Source organism: Grammomys surdaster, unplaced genomic scaffold (genome assembly GCF_004785775.1).
Source record: "Grammomys surdaster isolate TR1022 unplaced genomic scaffold, NIH_TR_1.0 269, whole genome shotgun sequence".
NCBI lineage: Eukaryota > Metazoa > Chordata > Mammalia > Rodentia > Muridae > Grammomys > Grammomys surdaster.
The window spans coordinates 2,235,361-2,255,172 of NW_021604710.1; the positions used below are offsets into that span (position 1 = coordinate 2,235,361).

General features: G+C 39.9%; 1 protein-coding gene across 5 annotated transcripts in view; it reads right to left on the bottom strand.

Annotated features, from left to right (window-relative positions):
• Tpk1 (thiamin pyrophosphokinase 1) overlaps positions 1-18,674 on the bottom strand; it is a 311,282-nt gene extending 292,608 nt beyond the window's left edge. For 2 of the 5 annotated variants that reach the window (XM_028776412.1, XM_028776413.1), the window contains exon 1: positions 18,170-18,467. In XM_028776412.1, coding sequence (XP_028632245.1) covers positions 18,170-18,296 — 127 coding nt within the window. In that variant the 5' untranslated portion in view covers positions 18,297-18,467. Of the gene's footprint in view, positions 1-18,169; positions 18,468-18,544 lie in introns of those variants that run through there. The other 3 variants (XM_028776415.1, XM_028776416.1, XM_028776414.1) reach the window with 3 other exon arrangements.
• Between the last annotated feature and the right edge of the window lie 1,138 nt (positions 18,675-19,812).

Below are 19,812 nucleotides of genomic sequence, written 5' to 3' on the forward strand. Positions count from 1 at the left end.
TATGTGAATCTTACACTACCATTTATTAGTTGAAGACAATCAACATTTCTATACCTCATTATTCTCATCTCTGAGTTCATTCCAAGAAATGGAGATATAGAGAAACATCTCAGGTATGGCTTGTATACACATCACTGTTACTGTAAAAATAAATAAATAATAAATAAATAAAATGCACTGAGAAAAAGCAAGTTAGGAAGGAAAGGGATTATCCTGGCTAACATTTCCAGAGGGACAGATTCCATCACTGCAAGGAAGGCATGACAGCGGGAACATGAGGCAAGGCTGGTAGTCAGGAGCAGACCGAGCACATTTCCACAGCACACAAGGAGAAGAAACCAGGAAGTGGAACTAGGTTATAAACTTTCAAAGCTCACCCCAGGAACATACTTCCTACAGCAAGGCTCCACCTCCTAAAGGTTCCTCCTAAACCTTCCCAAAGCACTACCAACAGGGAACCAAGTGTTCAAATGCGTGAGCATATTAGAGCCATTTCACATTCCAACTGCAACAGCCTCAAAAAACCTAAGAGCACAGTAAGGACCTAGGATCCTCTTTGTTACAGAAACATAAATATACTAAAATTAATACCAGTTTGCACATCTCAAACATGACTCAATGTGGTACAAGGGGCTGAAAATTCCTTGCAGAACTCAGCCGTCTCCGAAGTGTTCTCGTCTCAACTAAGTAATGCTTCTGTGCCTGTTAACAGATCCATCAGCAGCTCTTACTGTTACATGCCACGAAAACGATTCAATTTCACTGCAGATTGACTAAACATAAGCCATTTACACTTCAAAATACAACAGAAGGGCAGAGTGTGCTGTCGGACTATCTCGAGCAGTGTTTCTACCTGACAAGTAGAAACGATAACTCATCTCCTAACAGTAATAGAAAGGTTAAATTTATGATAGGTTTCGAGTATCCATGCTGCCATATACATAATCCTTTCGCTGCTATCTAATGTCACAGTCCAGAGCACACTTCAGAGTGAGAAGTGGCTTCCGTGAATGTCATTAGTTTGAGCCAGTCAGCACACAGATTCTCTTCACTTGCACTTTTCTAATCAATAGGACTTACTGCAGGCTTACTTTAAGTCATCTGCTAAAACCCGTAACACGTATTCCAGTGAGTTGATCACAGGCAGGAGAGAACTTTCCGAAACCAACTGTTCCCTAAACAACAATAATTGTGGATCAAGATAGCAGAAACTAAAGAATTAGATTATTTTATAGTTTTAAACCAATATTGCATAAAGTTCCAAACAGACTTCCCAGGCCTAAATTACTCCAGTCCTAAAACGTGTGTTAAAGCCTTGGGCATTAGACACCTGGAAATCCTCATCATCCTCTCATTCTCTCCATTGGGGATTCCTGTGGCTCCCATGTCAGCCTTCCACTGTGAGCTCTACCTGAGGCTGCTGGTTACTCTCTACTCCTTGGAGACCCACCAAGTTGCAATGTGTTCTTATTGCCAAATTCAGGTGGAAGCTAAATGGTTTTTTTGTTTTGTTTTAAATTTTGAAAAAGGGAGGAAATAATACCTAGCACATGGGATCAAGCTTAGGGGAATTAAAGTGCATAAAACTATGTACCTGTTGCCCAAATGTAACATTACTACTGTATCCATTTCATTGCTAGAGAACCGATGAGAAAACAGAAACATCCAGAAAGTCAGAGAGGTTGTTTCCCTATCTTGCCGACATCCTTTTCTGGATCTTTTCCAGGACTTAAAGACAAGACAAGCTGAGATTGGCTGCTGAGGAATTAAGACTCTCACCACCTGAAAATTCTTAGCTTAACAGGCAGCTGCTGTGCTGTTAGAACACACTGGGAGAGCATTATTGGGGTAGACTGCCTGTTGGGCTGCCTTCAGGGCACTCTGCCATGATGTAGCCCGTGAGGTCTGCACACCTTCCTGTGGAAAGTGCCTTCTGCTGCGTCTCCACATGCATGCATTTTCTCCAGGAGCACTAAAGACAGCATTAAGTAGAGCCCTCCCTGTGTCCACTCCAAGTGTGCGTCATGTTGTGAAAGGCTGTATTTTATACTCTTTGTGGGTGTGTATTTGCTTTTTATACAAGTTGTTATATAATAGCTATAGAGAAATCAAATTCAAAAAAGGTTACGTTAATTTAACTGATTAAATCATAATTTCGAAAAACTAAAATTCTGGTTTACTACAAATATAAAATGATCACACGTCAGAGACTACTCAACAATTAATTAGGATATTAGTACAAATTTCAAGGTGTGGTTATGAGCCAACAGTATTACTAGAATCTATTTCTTGATTATACAAAAATGGTACGTCTTCTGTAATAAGGACTCTCTAAGCATTAAGATAGCCAGTCCTTTAAAATAACAGGAACACTAGTTCAGTATGGTTAAGACTATTTAATAAAAGGAATTGTTAGGGTTTTCTTTGTTTGTTTGGGTTGGGGGTTTTGTCTGTTTTTGTTGTTGTTGTCATTGCTGCTGTTTTGAGCATGGTAGAATGATGAAAAACATTACTGAAATAGAACACCGTTAACTGGATATTTTTATAACTTCTGCCGCACAGCAACTATAGTATCTTAGAACATCTGTTCATCAAGGTAGAAATCAATTACATGCCCCCTGCACAGAAATTGTTTGCAATATTGTAAATAAGAATCATGTGTGCAGTTATTAATTAGCTTGTACTACCAGAGCATTGTAAAACAGTCTATCTAAAGAAAGAAAAAGGAGAGTAGCCCATATAGTCATTGCAGGATCCATGAGACAAAACCAGATTACACAGAAAGGACACTTAGTAATCTCTTCTGTTCATTTTCAAATCCTAAAAATCTTCCCAACTTGGATAGTGGTTAATGCTAGTCTGAGTAAAATCAAAGTCTTATAGAGAAGTTGAGAAGCAAAAATAATTTTCATATATCCTTCCATTAAAAATTGTAAAGATGGGCTGGAAATACACACACTTGACAGACTGCTTCTTTGTGCTTGTCTAGCACGAATGAAGCTCTGGGTTTGGGCCCTAACACTGCATAAAAGACTGTGGTATTACACACTTTTACCCTGTTCTCAGTAGAAGCAGAAAGATCAGAAATGTAAGTTCATGACCCAGAAGAAATGGTTCATTCAGCAAAGTGGCGGCCGCAATAATAAGTATGAAGACCTGAGTTCATATCCACAGCATCCACAAAGTCTGGCTGCACTAAGCCTGCTCAGTTCGTTTCAGATTCAGTGAGATATCCTGTCTCAAAAAGTAAGGTGGAGTACAACACAAGAGTTCATTGCTGGCACCTGGCCCCCAATTATATCTGCACACACATATGAACAGGTACATATATGCATATAGCACACATACACACACACACACACACACACGAGAGGGAGAAAGAAACAGAGAGAAAGACAGAGAGACAGAGAGGAGCATGTTCATTCTACAATAATCACACTAATCACAAGACACAACCTGACCATACTTTCAGGTGGCCAGTGGCCTGGATCTGTTCTATCTTAGAGAAAACAAATTTCAAGTTCTAATTCCCTGAAAAAGAAGAAGAAAAACAGAAGGAAGAATCAGAAAAAGTCTACTGATTTCCAACTTCATTAATCTTCAAAGTGCATTTCCCAAAATTAACATTATGGATTCATTTACCAGCATGGTGTCATCAGAGAAAGGACTATGACAATGTGACTACTTTGCTGAAGCCATCTGAGAAAAAAAAAAATGCTCATTCACGGATGCCTCTTGCCTACAGAGACAATTTAGAGAGCATCATTCAGATGAGCAGTTTCCTCAGGGAACTACTCCTGACTGCAATCCTTTTGTATTAGTTAGCAGCTGTGAGCAGTGTCTGACAAAAGTAACTTAGGGGATGGGGAGGGGACTTATTGTGTTCATTTTCAGAAATGTCAGAAAGATCTTGTTGAAGCAGAGCAGATCATATCAGGGCAGGCCAAAGAGCAGAGGGAGAGAATCCCTGCTGATTTTCTCCTTCCCCATACAACATCTTGGGCTCCAGTTTATGGGATGCTGCTGCTAGGTCAGGGTAGATCTTCCTTGTTAATCCTCAGAAAGTTTGCACAGACACGCCCCGATCTATTTCACCATTCTATTACATGGTTCTAAATCTGTGAAGATTATCATTACAATACTCAAATTTTAGCATCTGTTTCCTAACATATTATTTTGGGGCTAGTAATTACATATAAAAATTGTAGATTTACTTCCCCAATACTCAAAGCAGCATCAAATCAAAAGTGTGTGAAAAGTTTCATTCTACCTGTACCAAATGTATTGTAGAACCAAAATCATACACATCTATTCTGAGAAGTATACCAAGTACCCCAAAGAAGACAGGCCCTGGAGATGCCGCTGGAACAGAGGACAATAGCATGCACCTCTCAAACAAAATGTCCTCTGCACTATGTCTTGTCCCTGTGCACAGTCACCCAGACAACAGCAAAGCTTAAAGGACAATCACCAGGCATCACTAGCTTAAGACGAAAACTGGATATTGAATTAGCATTTCATATGAGGTTTTGCTTGCTTTTATTGTTTTTGACAACTGTGGCTTCTTATGCCAGGGCTTCCCAAATTTTAAGGGGCTGAAGTCTGACCTGCATGTATCACTCACTGAAAGGCGGGGTTCTAGTCAGTCAGTCTGAGGTGAGCACTGTGATGCTGTGTTTCTTAAACATGCCTAGAATTTCAGTTGAGTAGCAAGGTTTGAGTATTCCACAAAAAAATTTCATAAATATATACAAGGGTGTGTGTTGACTTATTTTTTGGTTTCTGATGTTACTTTATTTACTGCCACGGAAGCTCAATTTCATCTGATGATAACCACAAACCCTGGTTAGTGTTACAAATATCCTGCAATTGTTGACATTTAAAATAATGGGAAGCAAGTTCTCATGGAGAGTTTGGGTAGTTCTACGTTTCCAGGAAGGAATGGTGGACCTGAAAAGTAGAAAGCCTAAGGAGATCTCCTGGGATGCCTTCACACCTAGAACTGTTCTTGGCATAGGTAATAGTTCAACAAACGACATCAATATTAGCTAGGAAAACAGTCTAGTTCAGATCTTTCAACATTTAAAGAATAAAAAAATCAAGTAAAAGTCTTCAATGCTACTTAAGTTGCAAATGAAGAAAAACAAAGATAAGCTTCCATTATTTTAATAGGTATTTGTATATTTGACCTTAGCCACAAGGCTGTGTGATAAAATACACATTTTTAATATCTGTTTGTTCAATGTGAAGGGAAGTGCCAAAGAAAACGCCATACCTCAATCAAACAGCCTGTGAGACTGATTACAATTCCAGTGATTATAGAGAGATGGAATATTGAAAGCATAGAACCAAATCACTGTAATTAGTTTAGCACCTAAATAACCGTTTATTGAGAAGTTCTATGTGTGACTAGCTTTGTGACTATTAGGTAAGTGGTTTAGGAATGAGGAAATAGACCCCAAGCTTCTACCAACCCAAAGGCTAAAAATGTCTTTACTCATTCTTGGCATAGAATAAGTTACCTCCTTTTTCCTTTTAAGATGAGAGTTGGGTTACTGTGTCAACTCTAACAAAGGTGTATGCTTTCTCAAAAGACAGAGCTGCCAGATTATGTTCCAACAGATGAGTCATCCCACCTCGAAGAACATGGGAAAGCACATGAGAGACACAATGGGAGGCTGCAGGGATTTCTGTAAACATGGGACTCGCTGCTCACAGCATTAGCACTTGGGTAAGGAAGAAGCACCAAGCCCATTGTTCTTTCTTGGTAGAGGGCAAGCGTCTCAGCAGCAATTGTGCCAGGAGCCAGAACCTCACAAACCCCAAGAGTCCATCAGAAGCTTAAAGTAGCTGAAAGTCAAAAAAAAAAAAAGACAAAAGAAAAAAAACTAAACAAACTATCCCTATTGACAGATGAGTAAGTAGCTTCAAAAGCAGAGGTGCAATAAATGCAGAATGAATTACAAATTACATGTTGAGCACTTGTTTGCCACCTACAAAGAATAACACTTTCCGATAGATTTAACCAAGAAAAAGACCGAAAAAAAAAAAGAAAAAAAGAAAAAAGAAAAGAAAAAAATCTCCATAGGAAGTTAGTGCAGAAACATGGTGTTCTCCTAGAAGATCTCAAAAGCCATGTGTTGTTAATGTATGAAAATCTACATATTTTATCATCTTTTTAATTCAGGGAGTGTGGGAGGAGGGAGTATGATTGACAACATTAAAAGTGCCCTCAGAGGTTTGTTTTATGTTTTCAGTTATTTAATCTAAACGAATCAGATTCCCTTAGTTTCCAAAGGCATGTGATGTAACTAACAAAATCCTAACAGAACGTCTGGGAGAGGAGTGCCCTAGAGACGGAGGCCAAGAAGACAGGCACTCTGCATGGAGTGGAGAAGACAGCCTTCAAGTGTAATGAGATACTGGTTAACATGAGGGAAACAATTTGGTCATTAACAATAGCTAGACTGCAATGGTGGTCATCAAATATAACCAAATGTAATTAAACAGACAACAAACAACAAGGCAAATACAAACAAACAAACAAATAAAACACAAAAAACATCAAATCAAACTTGAGGGAAAATTAAATTTACAGTATACATACAAAGCAAAGTCCGGTGATCCCTGAAAGTCCTGGCACACTGTACATACACTTTAGCCTGTAAAAAGGGGAACGCTCAACGAGTACAAGTTACGCAGCAAGGAAAGTAGCGCAGTCAAAGCAGCAACCTGCCAGGGTAAGTTCCATAGAGCTGAAGACATTTTTGTAGAGAAGTATGATTAAATAACCTGTGACAACAAAAGACCACAATACTTCAGCAGTAGCCTCAGATTTTACAGTTCCACAAAGAGAGAGGAGTCCTCCCCAACCCCTTTTTTCTAAAAAGTTATTTTTAGGAATATGTAGGTTAGTTCTAAGTTTCAGCATGATTAAGAACAGGAGACTGAAACTGGCCAAGGTAGTTTGAGTGTCTGTCCTGGGCCAGAAGCTGGAACCACCCTTGGCTCAGTCTTGGCCAGAATGGAGTTCTGGTTCTTATCTGTACTCTTGTCATCCTTCCTCCCCTCTTCCACATGAGCACCTCATAGGTGTGAAGGTGACAAACTGAGAGGCACCTGGATCCACTGTAGACTGAGCAGCTCACCCTCACAGCTCACTCCAGTTTCTGCCGCAGTAACCACCCTGAGAACAGCAGCCTCACAGTACCCAGTTTCTAGTACAGGATCCGTCTATAGAGAAGCTGTCTTCTCCTCTCACCTAAAACTCCTTCATAAAACTCCTTTCTAGACTCACCCTCCCAGCTGCCCCGAATTTCATTCATTGAGACAAGACAAAGGGCCCGAAAGCCACTGCTCTGAAGTGGCTCAGATGGACATTGATTTTGTGTGACAGCTTCGCTCTCTGTGATATGCACTCTTGAGACAAGAAAACTTCTATTGTACTCAAGGACCACCCTTTGCTAGATTTCAAAAGCAGGCATACTACTTGAGTGCAATCAACAAAGGCATACTGACACAAAGAACCACATAAGCAGAATACCCAGGTTTCACCCCTTCATCTATCTCTAACACCTTTAACCAGGGCCGACCTTGGAGGAGGGATATTCTTTTCATTGTCTGTGAAGTTAATTACAAAGTTATGAGGCTATTCGTGGATCAATGAATAAAAGAATGTTAGGATTAACTCTTGAAACTCTAAAGTCCAGTTTGTCTTTTAGATTTTCCTAGCTAGACCCTGACAATAAAATACCACAATCATTAGCAGCAGCCTTACAAAGAGGTTTATTTGCCACCTGTAATAAATTATATTACAAAGTAAATATATATCAAGTATATCCAATGAAGACTTAGCATCTAAACTAAGGTGTGACAGAAATGTAAACCACCTCCTGAAGCTTGGAACTTAGAACAGGAAATGTAAACCCTACCATCTATAACCTTTATACTGATTACAAGTTAAAGCAACATTTTACAGATACTAGTTTAAAAGAAATTATAAAATTGTCCCCTCTTAAGATGCTATTGGGAACATTTTAATTACATACAAACTGGTGTTTATTATCTTAAACCATCTGTTGTAGGCTGAATCTTTTCAGAGTGTTTTAGATTGAAACTTATTTGTCCTCCAAAGATTGGTCACCAAAAACTATTGGGAGTAGGAAAACCACTGAGAGGCAGGGCCTACTGAGCAACTTAGGTCATGGGTACAGGTTGGGGATGTTCCTTCAAGGAGATGTTGCTTCCCAGAGACCAAGAGACGGGCAGCCTATTCCACAAAGTGCACCTTATCATCAAGTACTGCAGGTTGCCACCAGAGGCCCACAGTAACAGAACAAACAACCCTGGACTGAAATGATGAACCAAAGTAAATTTCTTTCTTTCTCCTCTTTTCCTCCTCTTCCTCTTCCTTCTTTCTCCTTCTCTTTCTTCTTCTATTTTATTTCCATGAGAAGCAAATTGTCTACCTCTGGTGAGCATATTCCTAGACTTTCCTCCTATAAATTTCTCAGTTACTTTGTCACACAGAGCAAGAACCATATCATAACAGAGAATCTGTTTGGCCAGACTTTGGTCAGGATCTGAACCTTCACAAAGGCTCTTTGTACATCTCTTTCATAACATGATGTAGCTATGTTCCATCTTCAATATCCTAAGGGGCTTCTCATCCTCTTCCATCCCCAACCCGATGTGTGTGTATCCTGTCTTCAGCAAGAATCCTTCTAGGCTTTTTAAAGTAAAACTCCCTAACATCTAACATCTCCTCTTTAAAATGTTCCATTCACTGATTGCCCACCCTGCTCCATGGCTACCAAGTCCCACTTGACCATGCTACATACACATTATGTCCAATCTCTCAGGAACTCTACAAGATCTGGCTGCAGGGGTCCCTATATTAACCTCCATGGTCATGAATGGACTCTTTCTTACTGTACCTTAATAAAACCTACTGAACAATGTTCCTTAAACAGTGGGCAATCACAAAGTATTGAATGAACAAACAGAAATGTATAGATACACATACAACACCTAAGAAAGAAAAAAAAATAACTTTCTACATGATAGCTACATTCTACTAGAGTGATTTTAAAAATTCCTTGGTAATCATTAGACTATAAGAGTCCCTCCAAGTACAATCAGGTTATGTATTTATAAAATTGCCAGAAACTGAAAATACTCTAAGTTAAAAGCACATTTAGCAGATCTACATACCAGATATAACAGCTCAGCAACAGCAGGGACTACTACCTGATGCCAAATGTATAAGTTTATATTTGCTGAGCTGACTGGGAACTGCGATTGTTGGTGGTTGCTCCTATCAAAAGAACATAATGAGAACCACTAACCATACATCAAAATTCAAACTTAAATCATGGCTGAATTCCTAACAATCAGCATTTCAGAATTAGACTATATTTAGAGAGAATTCATATGATTAGCATTAATCCGAACATAGCTGGTATTTTTATAAGAATGAGAAACTATCCACAGAACACCTGCCAATCGTGTGTGCACAGGAACTGAGTATCATTTGCAAGACAAAAAGTAAAACAGGCAGAAGAAACCAAGCAAAATAAAAAAAAAATTGATCTTGGACTTTTAAAGGCATTCATAACTGTAGGAAAATTAAGTTCTGACATTTTAAAAAAATTATATTTTTTTACTTTTTAATTATATGTACTTAGTGTGTCTGTGAGAACCAAACTGGGCCTCAGCAATAGCAGTATGTGCTCTTAGCCACTGACCCATGTCTCTGCCCTCTCAAAATTTGTTCTTTGAGCAACCAACTGTAGCTCAGTTAAGGCTGCCCAGGTAACAGTATATTGTTACAAAATGTTGAAAATGTTCTAATAATACAGTGGGGAGTTTTTGTCTTTTTACTCACATTCTAGTCAGCTATAGAAGCAGTAGAGTTCAGATGCTAAAGTGTCACATGTAGCTAGTGGCTGCAGTAATGCAGAGCATAGATCTAGAGAACGGACAAAGCCAAAACGTCTATCAACTGTCCCAAACTTGCTGGGTAGTATGACAAAAAAAGTTTCCACTACAAATTCACAGTCGTCAAATCTACTCTCCCACTTCAGATTTTCCTCTGGTTTGCTAAGTAGATTAAAGGATATCGTCACATATCACACATATGAATGCTTTCACTTGGGTCTTGAAATGTGAGTATTGGGCAAAATACAGACATCAGAGGCCTGTGGAGGGTGTGTTTATCATTGATAAGGGTCAGAATTTCAAGACAGATGATCCAGGTATGCCACTGATAACTGGCCATTACTGATATTTACCTCAGGTTTTATTATACACAACTTAAATTTGGTCAGACATTTTAAACAGACATAAAGTGCCCAGAAATATAATAGCTTTAATACTACACTGAACAGAATATTTCAAGTTATTAACAACTTCATCAACACAGTATGCTGTTCCATAGCTACTAGCCACATGCATACAGAATAACAAAGTTCAGTGTGCATAAATGCATGTAACTGGAGGAAGAGATATTCATTTAGCCTTACCTAGAACTCTTTTACCTAACTAGATCAAATGTGTTTACTCAAATAAATAGCAATCTCATCTAAGGATTTATCAGAAAAAAAAACATTACTGACTAATTAGAGTAGGTTCAAAGGTTCTAATAATCAGTATGTTGCTTATTTAGTACAAAGTTCTAATAAGACAACTTAACATTTGTACAGGCCTCTCCTTAAACTGACTTTAAAATATCTTCTACTTCTCGGGGACCTAATGTTTATATTTATTCTTATTTTGCACAGTTAAAGAGACTAAGGCTCCTAGAAACTAAGTGACACGGGAAGGTCTCACAACTCAGATGAGGACATCTAAAGCTCAAAGCTAGGCTGCCTTTTACTTCCACAAATTTTCCACAAGCATTGCCCTATTGAAGCATTAGAACTATGCTGAGCATACAATGTCATGTAAATGTTAGTTATTACAAAAGTCTGTAATATAATTATGCTGACTGGATCAAATGTGCATTAATAATACTTAAAATGGTAATCAAGTTTAGAATAAACCTCAATAATGGTAATTCAATTTAGAAGAAATAACTCCCAAGAGCATCGTGCTCAAAGGAATCTTTTCTAAATTTAAAAGTCTATATAGTCCTTTTGCAAAGAAATGTAAAGTGATCAATAAAAGCCTTACCAGCATAAAATTTATTTATGAAGATCAAATTATGTAGAAAGACTAAAATGGAATTTTTGACTCGGAAGTTATATTCTAAAGTGAGTTGTATGACATATCAAATTGCTATATTTCTTATTCCATCAAATCTATTTAAGGCTGATATAAAAGCTTTATTTAAAATGTCAACAATGTCAAGGAGAATTAAAAATGTAAGGAACAGTGGAAGATTCAAAAAGACTGGATTCAATGCACAGGTAGTCCTCACTGGAAGAAAGCCCCTGGGAAAGAACATTCTTGAATAATGGAACTTGAATATGGACAGCATTACATACTGTGAAATATGGTAAGTAGAGTCATGAATTCAATAAAGCAACTTATATCATCATTCCATATCTGTTTTTAAAGAGCTTAAGTGCATACTTATACACAGTAATATCTGGAAAGACACATACATATACATACACTATGGCAATATTTGCAGCCTCTGAGGGGTTGAAGTGTAGTTCTATTTTGTGCAGTGTGGTAGATGGAACTCAGGGACATGTCCATACTAAAGTACTCTGCCACTGAAATACAGACCCAGCTCACTTTGTTTTCTAACTGTATCTAGTGAGTATGCTACAGTTTTAGGATGGCATACCACTTAATGAAAGGCTTGGTACATAAGGTGGAGCTGTGTAAGGTGGTACAGACCTGTAAGAGCTGAGGCACACCTAGGTGTATATCCTGAGAGGACCCCATCTCTCCTGGCCTCTGATGAAGATATGTTTGCCCCCACATGGAGCCTTGTCATAATGGACAACTATCCTCAACCCTCACTAGAGGCTAAATTCATGGCACTTTACCTATTCTTGGAATTTAAGTTCCAAAATTGAAAGTTAAATAAATCATCTTTGTAAATCACCTGTGCCAAGTATTTCATTAGTGGCAAAAGGCTAATAGACACATATTGTAAAATATATTTTAAACTTTTGCTTAACTTCTTGTAGACTTTTGTTGGTGTTTGTTTGCTGAGCCGTGGCTTCATGCTGTAGTCTCTGCTAGACTGAAACTCACTATGTAGACGAGAATGCCCTTAAACAGCAATCCTCCTGCCTCTAAGTTTTATTTCTGTTCCTCTAATAAAATACCTTGTAACTAAAGCAGCTTAGGGGCAAAGGTTTTATTATATCTCATCAAGTTACAAGCCCTTATAGCAGGAAAGTCACAGCAGCTGGGAGCCTGAAGCAGGGAGTCCTATCACATCTATAGTCATGAGCAGAGGAAAACCAATTAATGCATGCACTCTTGAGTTCAGAGACAAGTGCCTTCCACTTTCAAACTGGGTCTTCTCACATCAATAAATCTAACCGAGACCACTCCCCAAAGACAGGCCCATGGGCCAACCTAAGGTAGACAGTCCCTCATTGTGATTCCACATTGTATCAAGTCAACATACATTTTACTTTCTGTTAAAACTTTCAAACATACAGAACTGTGGGGATTTGCGATAAACATGATCTCATGAACTGAAAAATAAGGGGAAAGTAAAGATTTACAAGGATACATTGAGAAGCCCCCTGTGTTCACAACGCTTAAAACAGCAATGCCCTACTGGTTAAATATTATTCTTTATTCGTTTAAAAAGTTGAAGTCTGAAACATGAAGAAAATGGGTAAAATATTTCAGTTCTCCCTATATATCCATCATCTTCACAACTCTCCTCAATATTAAAGAGGTAATCGTCTAACTTTATTGATAAAATATCAAAAATTACAATAGTGTACCTAGGACGAGCAAAATACCGGTAGGTATTGAGATGACCCGCAAATACTGTATTTAGCAGCTATGAAAAAGTGCATGCCAGTGTTTTAATTGTTAATAAAGCAGGTACTAGAGTAGCAGAATATGTAAATGTGTGTCACTTCTTCCCCTGCCAAAAAAAAAAAAAAAAAGGCCAGCTGCCAAGAGCAAGGTCACATAGCCCCAGTGCCAAACAGTTGAGTAAGGAGTGTTTTTTGCATAAGGGCTGGCAGTTTGGAGCTGGGGCAGAAAGATCAGCAGAAAATCTAGCCAGACAAATACAAAATGGAGACAGGACAGAGCTGGGAACTAGACAGTGAAAACCAAGTAGAACAACAAACTGGCTGAGAAGTCAGGTTAAGAAATTAGCTGGGAGACTGTCCCAGCAAAAGGCCAACAGCCCTAAACTATACAGATGTTTCTATGTCTTTATTATTAAACCTCAAGCGGGATCCCCAAAAGCCCCATGATATGTGGGTAAACGTGCCTACCACCAAGCTGACAATCTGAGTTCAATCGTCAGGGCACACACGGTGAAAGAACTGACTGCACAAGTAGTCCTATGACTTCCACAGGTTTGTTATAGCTTATATACATCGACACATATATATGTGCATATACACACACAAACAACAGAGAGATCGTAATTTTAAAAGTTATAACCAAAATATATAAATCCTTTGTAGATAAAAGAAATGCTTATAGATATGCAAAGCCCTGGTAAAATATATTAAAAACTATACAGGAAATGCAAACTGAGCTACTTGCTAGCACTAAGTATCTATTAGAATGGGTAAGATCTAAGAATAACAATTCTAACAATTAACAAGGAGCTTTCTAGGTGAGAAATGCTGAATGACCTAAGGAACGAACATTAACATTGGAACAAATGTTCACATTAGTAAATACCAGCAATAGAAAGTCAAAGACAGAAGAAGCCAGATGACAGCCAGGAGTCAGGTCCTGGAGGGCTTCAAAACCAAGATAAGATTTGAAAATATCTGCTGATATCATTTCATCTTGTGAATATTAGAGTATACTTACACAAACTTGAATGGCATAGCCTTTTGCTCCTCAGTGACTGATTACCACAGGCAAGCTCTAACTCACTGTTTCTGGATATGTGTGAAAGACACCACATGATGAGAACTTTTCAGCTCCTTTACAAACTTAAGGCAACTTTATACATAAGTATCTATGAAAAGATGCACAATTGTATTCAGTTAAGAAAGAACCATGATACATTTTCTTTTTTGTAAACCTCTTGCTTCAGCCCCTCAAGTGCTAGGATAGCAAATGTGCACCTAGCTGAGGCAACATGATTTACTTGAGCTGCTTTAGGATAGTCTAAAGACTGTTCTTTATGGAATATTCTAAATGAAATATGCACAGACACCTTTAAACCTTTTCTAACTCCTTCCCTGAAAGGGCTCTCTATTCTCCACGTCCTGACTCTATTCATCTCTCAGCCATTCTCAAGCTCCCACCAAGGCCCTCCAGCTTCTCTCATCTCCACACACAGCTGCCCCTCTACACGGCTGCCCCTCTACACAGCTGCCCCTCTACACGGCTGCCCCTCTACACGGCTGCCCCTCTACACGGCTGCCCCCCTACACGGCTGCCCCTCTACACGGCTGCCCCTCTACACAGCTGCCCCTCTACACAGCTGCTCCTGAGAGCTGTCCTGCGAGGGTTCAGCACTGGCCCGCCCTCAGGCTGGCTCATGTCTTGCAACTGCTCATTTCCCTATGGTATTGACAAATTAAATCCGTGCCCTTTTAGAGATGCAGATAGAATCTGCTCAGCCATGACTTCTTTGCCTCCTCCTGCCTTCCTAATCTCTCTCTCTGGAGGCCCTGTGCTTCATACAGAAGCCTGCAGTTCACCATCTAACTAGGCTCCATCGTACTTTGTTCCTGACCTCCCACTCCACAGTGCACTCCTGGACAGAAAACACAGCCTCTTTCACTGTTGAATCTCCCACAGCACCCAGTACCAACAGAAAAGCAACAGAAAAGCTCATCGCTTTCCTGACCTTGGAAATGCACAAATGCCTTTCACTCAACAAATTCATTCCTAGGAATTTACCCAATTGATAATATGTGCATTAAGTTTCAAAAAACTGTTTTCAAAGTATGAAATATATGAGAGGAACCATACAAACTTTAATAATATGACCCTTAAAATAGACCAATTTGAATGTGCCTTGCTAATTGGAAAAACAGAAAACTTGGTCTGGAGATAGAGTCCAGTGGGTAGGGTTCTTTAGAGCCCTAGGATGGATCCCCACTACTCCATCAAATCAGGTGTGGTGGTGAAAGCATCTGTAATCACAACAGAGGAGATGTGGGGACCAGAAGCTCTGAGGCCTTCACTGTGTAGCAAGGTTGAAGTGACAAAACAAGAAAAGAAAGAAGGAGAGGGTGTATCCACAGCCAAAGAGGTCGAGACACGGGAGGGAGGGAGGGAGGGAGGGAAAAAATAGTAAGATATTTCTCTATATGATCCACAACAAAGAAGTCAACGGAACTTGATAGAAAAGAGAGAGTTACTTTCTAAGTTTAGTTACTTAAACATTTGAGCCCACACTTCAGAAGAAGGCGTAAAGCTGTTGCCTTTAGTGAGGATGAAGCACAAGCCACAGACATGCAAAGCACATACTATACCACTAAGCTGAGCCCCTAGCTGTCATGTAACTTTACAATGATCCTCTCCACTAAGTAGAATGGTCTGTTTCCTTAGAAACACTTCTACTTTCTTTGGGAAAAAGTGAACAACATCTAGTAAAATATCCAAAGTTAAAATACATATACATCTTAACTCACTATTCCAAAATAGTCATCTACAAAACAATCTATAATACATTTCCTTTTTGTTTGAAATAAGTATTAACAGTTATTTCCAGAAGTCTACAGTAAAATAGTAGCAGTTTGGGAAATGCTTTATTTACCTCATTAAAAAAAAAAAGCCCTACAATAAATAAATAACCTTCAATACTTCCTAAATTACTATATATGACTAGGCACGGCGCCAGCCTCATAGTTACCACTCAATTTTCGTACACGGATCTAAAGTCAACAGAAACATGCCTCTGGACCCTGTTTTCAAGGCCAAAGCTAAAAATGAGACGGGAATACAGAGGAAGAAATTCTGAAAACCACCCCAGGAGCACTGATCCTGGCTTGGTGATTTTGTACTTGACACGGGTATCTATACCACAGTGTTACAGACCTTGCTGCAGTGTAGACATAAAAATGCACGAAATTAAAGAGTCAAGGCTTCTCCACTGAGCCTGTAATAAAATTGAAGGCAAAGGGATTCAATTCCTGTACATTACTACTCCCACATCAGAACTGGCCCTGAACTCCCAGGGCCATTTTGTTCCCTCTCAGATTTTGCCATTGAATCTAATAGCTCCTAGCTATTGAATCCAATTGCTTTACATGTATTCATTGATAGTGCCAATCGCCCCATGACATACCTCTGCTCTCCAGTTGAAGAAACTGAACCATAAGGTCTGAGAACCACTAAGCGGCAGAACTAACACTAAAACCCATAGATTCAAATTCTTCAACATCATCTTATACCACTTAGCCCTCTCTGTACTTCTTTCAAGGCAGAAAACATTGACAATTTTTCACACACTAACATTCTTAGTAAGCGATCTGAATGTCAGCAAGCACACCAGGATCAAATGTTTATTTCTAGAAATGCTATTGGTTCTGCCATTATTAGATAATTAAAAACTGTGAAATTTAATTTACAAGATGTTGTGATGCTTTATGTCTGAAAAACTGTTTACAGCAATAAACTGGAAACCTCATAATCACATTAATTTAAAAAAAAACTGTTTTAATTCTCAGTCTATCACTATTTTCCTCACCTATATAAAAGGAATCACCAATGCACTAACGATATACAGATATACAAGGTGGTTCACAGGACCATGGTCTGGTCATCAGCGTCATGGTCTCCCTCTTAATATGTACAGATAGACTCTAGTATGTTCACACAATGACAGACTCGCTGGCCTTATGTTTCTTAGAACTCATCTCAGCCCTTAAGGGACACATGACTGTACATGAAGATCAATATTACCTACTGTTATTACTGTAGCCTTTGGCTTTTCCCATCAGTACAAGTCAAATTCAAAACTCAGAACAAGACCCCTGGATGCACACGCTTATAAAGACTAAAGGCGACCATGGGAAAATGTTTCATCTAAAACAGATGATGAATCCAAAATTCTATACTGTACAAACACAATAAACACTAATTGGGAAAAGGGGGCTGGAGGCGTGGACAGTTCAATCAAGAAAGCAGCAAGACTTGAATTCGATCTCAGAAACCACATAAAAATACATGGCATAGTGGCTAACACTTATAATCCTAGATCTAGGGAGGTGGCCCCATTAAGATACCTGGAGTCCCTATCAAATTTGCCAGCCACCCAGTCTAGCCTAATCAATTTCCAGGCCAGTGTGTAATCCAAAAACAAAGTGGATAGCACTGAGGAACAACACCAAAGACTGACACCTGACATCCATATGCATATGTGCCTACACAAGCTCAGACTCAAAATCTAATTTGAAAATTAAATAATCTAGCCTTACAATTTCTCACTGTAGTCAAATTACGTAAGAATAAATGCTACTAATAAAACTCATTCTACACATTACCATGAAGAGCCCGATAATTTCAAAGTTTGAAATTATCGGGGCTGGGCACACAGTTTACTGATAAGAGTATTTTGCCTAGCATTTTCAAGGCTCTGGACTCGATCCCCAGCACCAAAAAAAGTTTATAATAAAAATTAAAATCCTTAGGGTTAAACCAACTGTATATAACCATGTACTGATCTTGTACTAAGTTCAAGTACTTTCAAGGTGATTAGAAAGGCGTCTTTGACTGGCAGCTATTGACATCTCTCGTCTTCCCAGTGTCAAATGTTTCACTGTTGGATATGTGTGTTCAGCATGTTGAATGTTTACTCTTGGAACCTCAGGTAGAGCATACAAACTGTATCAACTCGCTCAGTCCTCACAAAAGTTCCACAGGGCAAAGACTACATATTTACATTCACTTTCAAACCGGGAAACAGAGGCACGGGTGTGATGGCTCAACTTGCCCACCGGAACGAGAAAACCGAGTTTGGGGTTAAGGCCTTCAGGATAGGAATGTGTCCCTGTGCGGGGCTCGTGCTGACACTGTAGCATGGTAAGGAATACGGTACCCGTGGGTAGCAGGGGCTCCAGCGGGGTAAAGACATGCTCCATAGCGGGGTATGGGTTCTGTATGGAAAAGAAAAGAAGTCCTAAGTTAAACTTTCCCAAACGTAATTCTGCGACAAGAGTAAGCATCCCGCGGCAGGCACTTTGGACCAGGCACCGCGGGAGGCCAGAAAGATGCAGGGGTGCGCAGGGGAAAGTCCCAGGCAGAGGCTAGATGACCGGGATCCCAACCGAGCTCCAGCTCCAACTCGGGCTCCGACCACCGCCTCCAGTCACCCAGACCCGCCAGCTTCCATCCGGGCACTGGCGGCGAGGGGCGGCCTCCCTCCCTCCCGCGCCCCCGCCCCGCCAGCCCGCGCGGGCAGCCGCGCACTTACACAATGGCGGGTGGAGCCACGAGCGACCCGAGCGAGGGCTGCGGGAGTGACGGATCGGCAGCTCGGCGCTCGGCTGCGGGGCCTGGGGCTTGTTCGCCGGAGGAGGCTTGGTGTGCGAGCGCAGAACCCCGCCCCTTCCGGAGCTGTCCCAGGCTGCTGCCTGCGTAGCTTCTAGAAGCCGCGGGGAGCATAGTACCAGCCTGCTGCCCTCGGTTTCCTACACAGTGGAGAAGTCTGTCCACCTTCGGCCATCTGTCACACCCAGTCCCCTGAATCCACCTTCTCTTTCATCTCCTGTTTCCTGTGCTTTGCACAAACAGTGCTTTGTAAACAGACCAATGGAAATCCTTTAAAATGAATCACCACGTTGTAGGAAAGCAGCTTTTTTTCAACACTAAGCAAAGCCAAAGAGCCAAAGTTTCACCACGAACACCTCCAAGCCAGCATAGATGAGGACTCAGAAATTCTGAGAGCCCGTAGGTCTCCTGATGGCCTAGGAATAGCAGAGACAGATCCCTGCGTTTAAAAACCAGTTCCAGGTATACCAGGCTAGCCTCAAAATCACTATGTAACGGAAGATGACTTCATACATTTGGTCCTCCTGTTTCTTCCTCCTAAGTACTGCTATTTCAGTCATGACTACTATGTCAAGTTAAGGTAGTGCTGGGTATCCTGCTAGGTAAACGTTCTGCTAACTGATGTACCCACCCACCCCAGTCGGGTAATAGATACATGTCTTTTTAACTCAAACATCCATTTCTTTCCTTTTAAAGATTCAAAATACACTTCCCAAACTTGGGCAATCACTATTTAATTCCGATTTTGATGTCAGCATTTTAACTTCTAGCTAACAGTAAGAACATACACTATTTGCCTTTCTTTACCATACTTACTTCACTTGGTAGCTATAATGCTCTCCAGTCCCATTCATACTTCTGTAAATGCCATTATTTCATTATTCTTATAACTGAAGAATATCATTTCTCTATCACGATATCTTTACAAATGAATACTAATTCAATAAACCTAAGAGTGCAGAGCGTTTGACAGAGTGTTTTCCATTCTTTTTGGATATATGCCCAGTAATGGGATTAGTAGACCATATGGTAGTTCTATCTTCTGTTTATTTAAGGAATTTCCATTGTGTTTTCCATAGGTCTATGCTAACTTAAACTTCCACTAACCGTGATTGTGTTTCTCTTTCTCTGCATCCTTGTCCTGCTTCCTTTCTTTCCCCTTTGTAAGTATCCCTGTCACTGCCCCTTGCA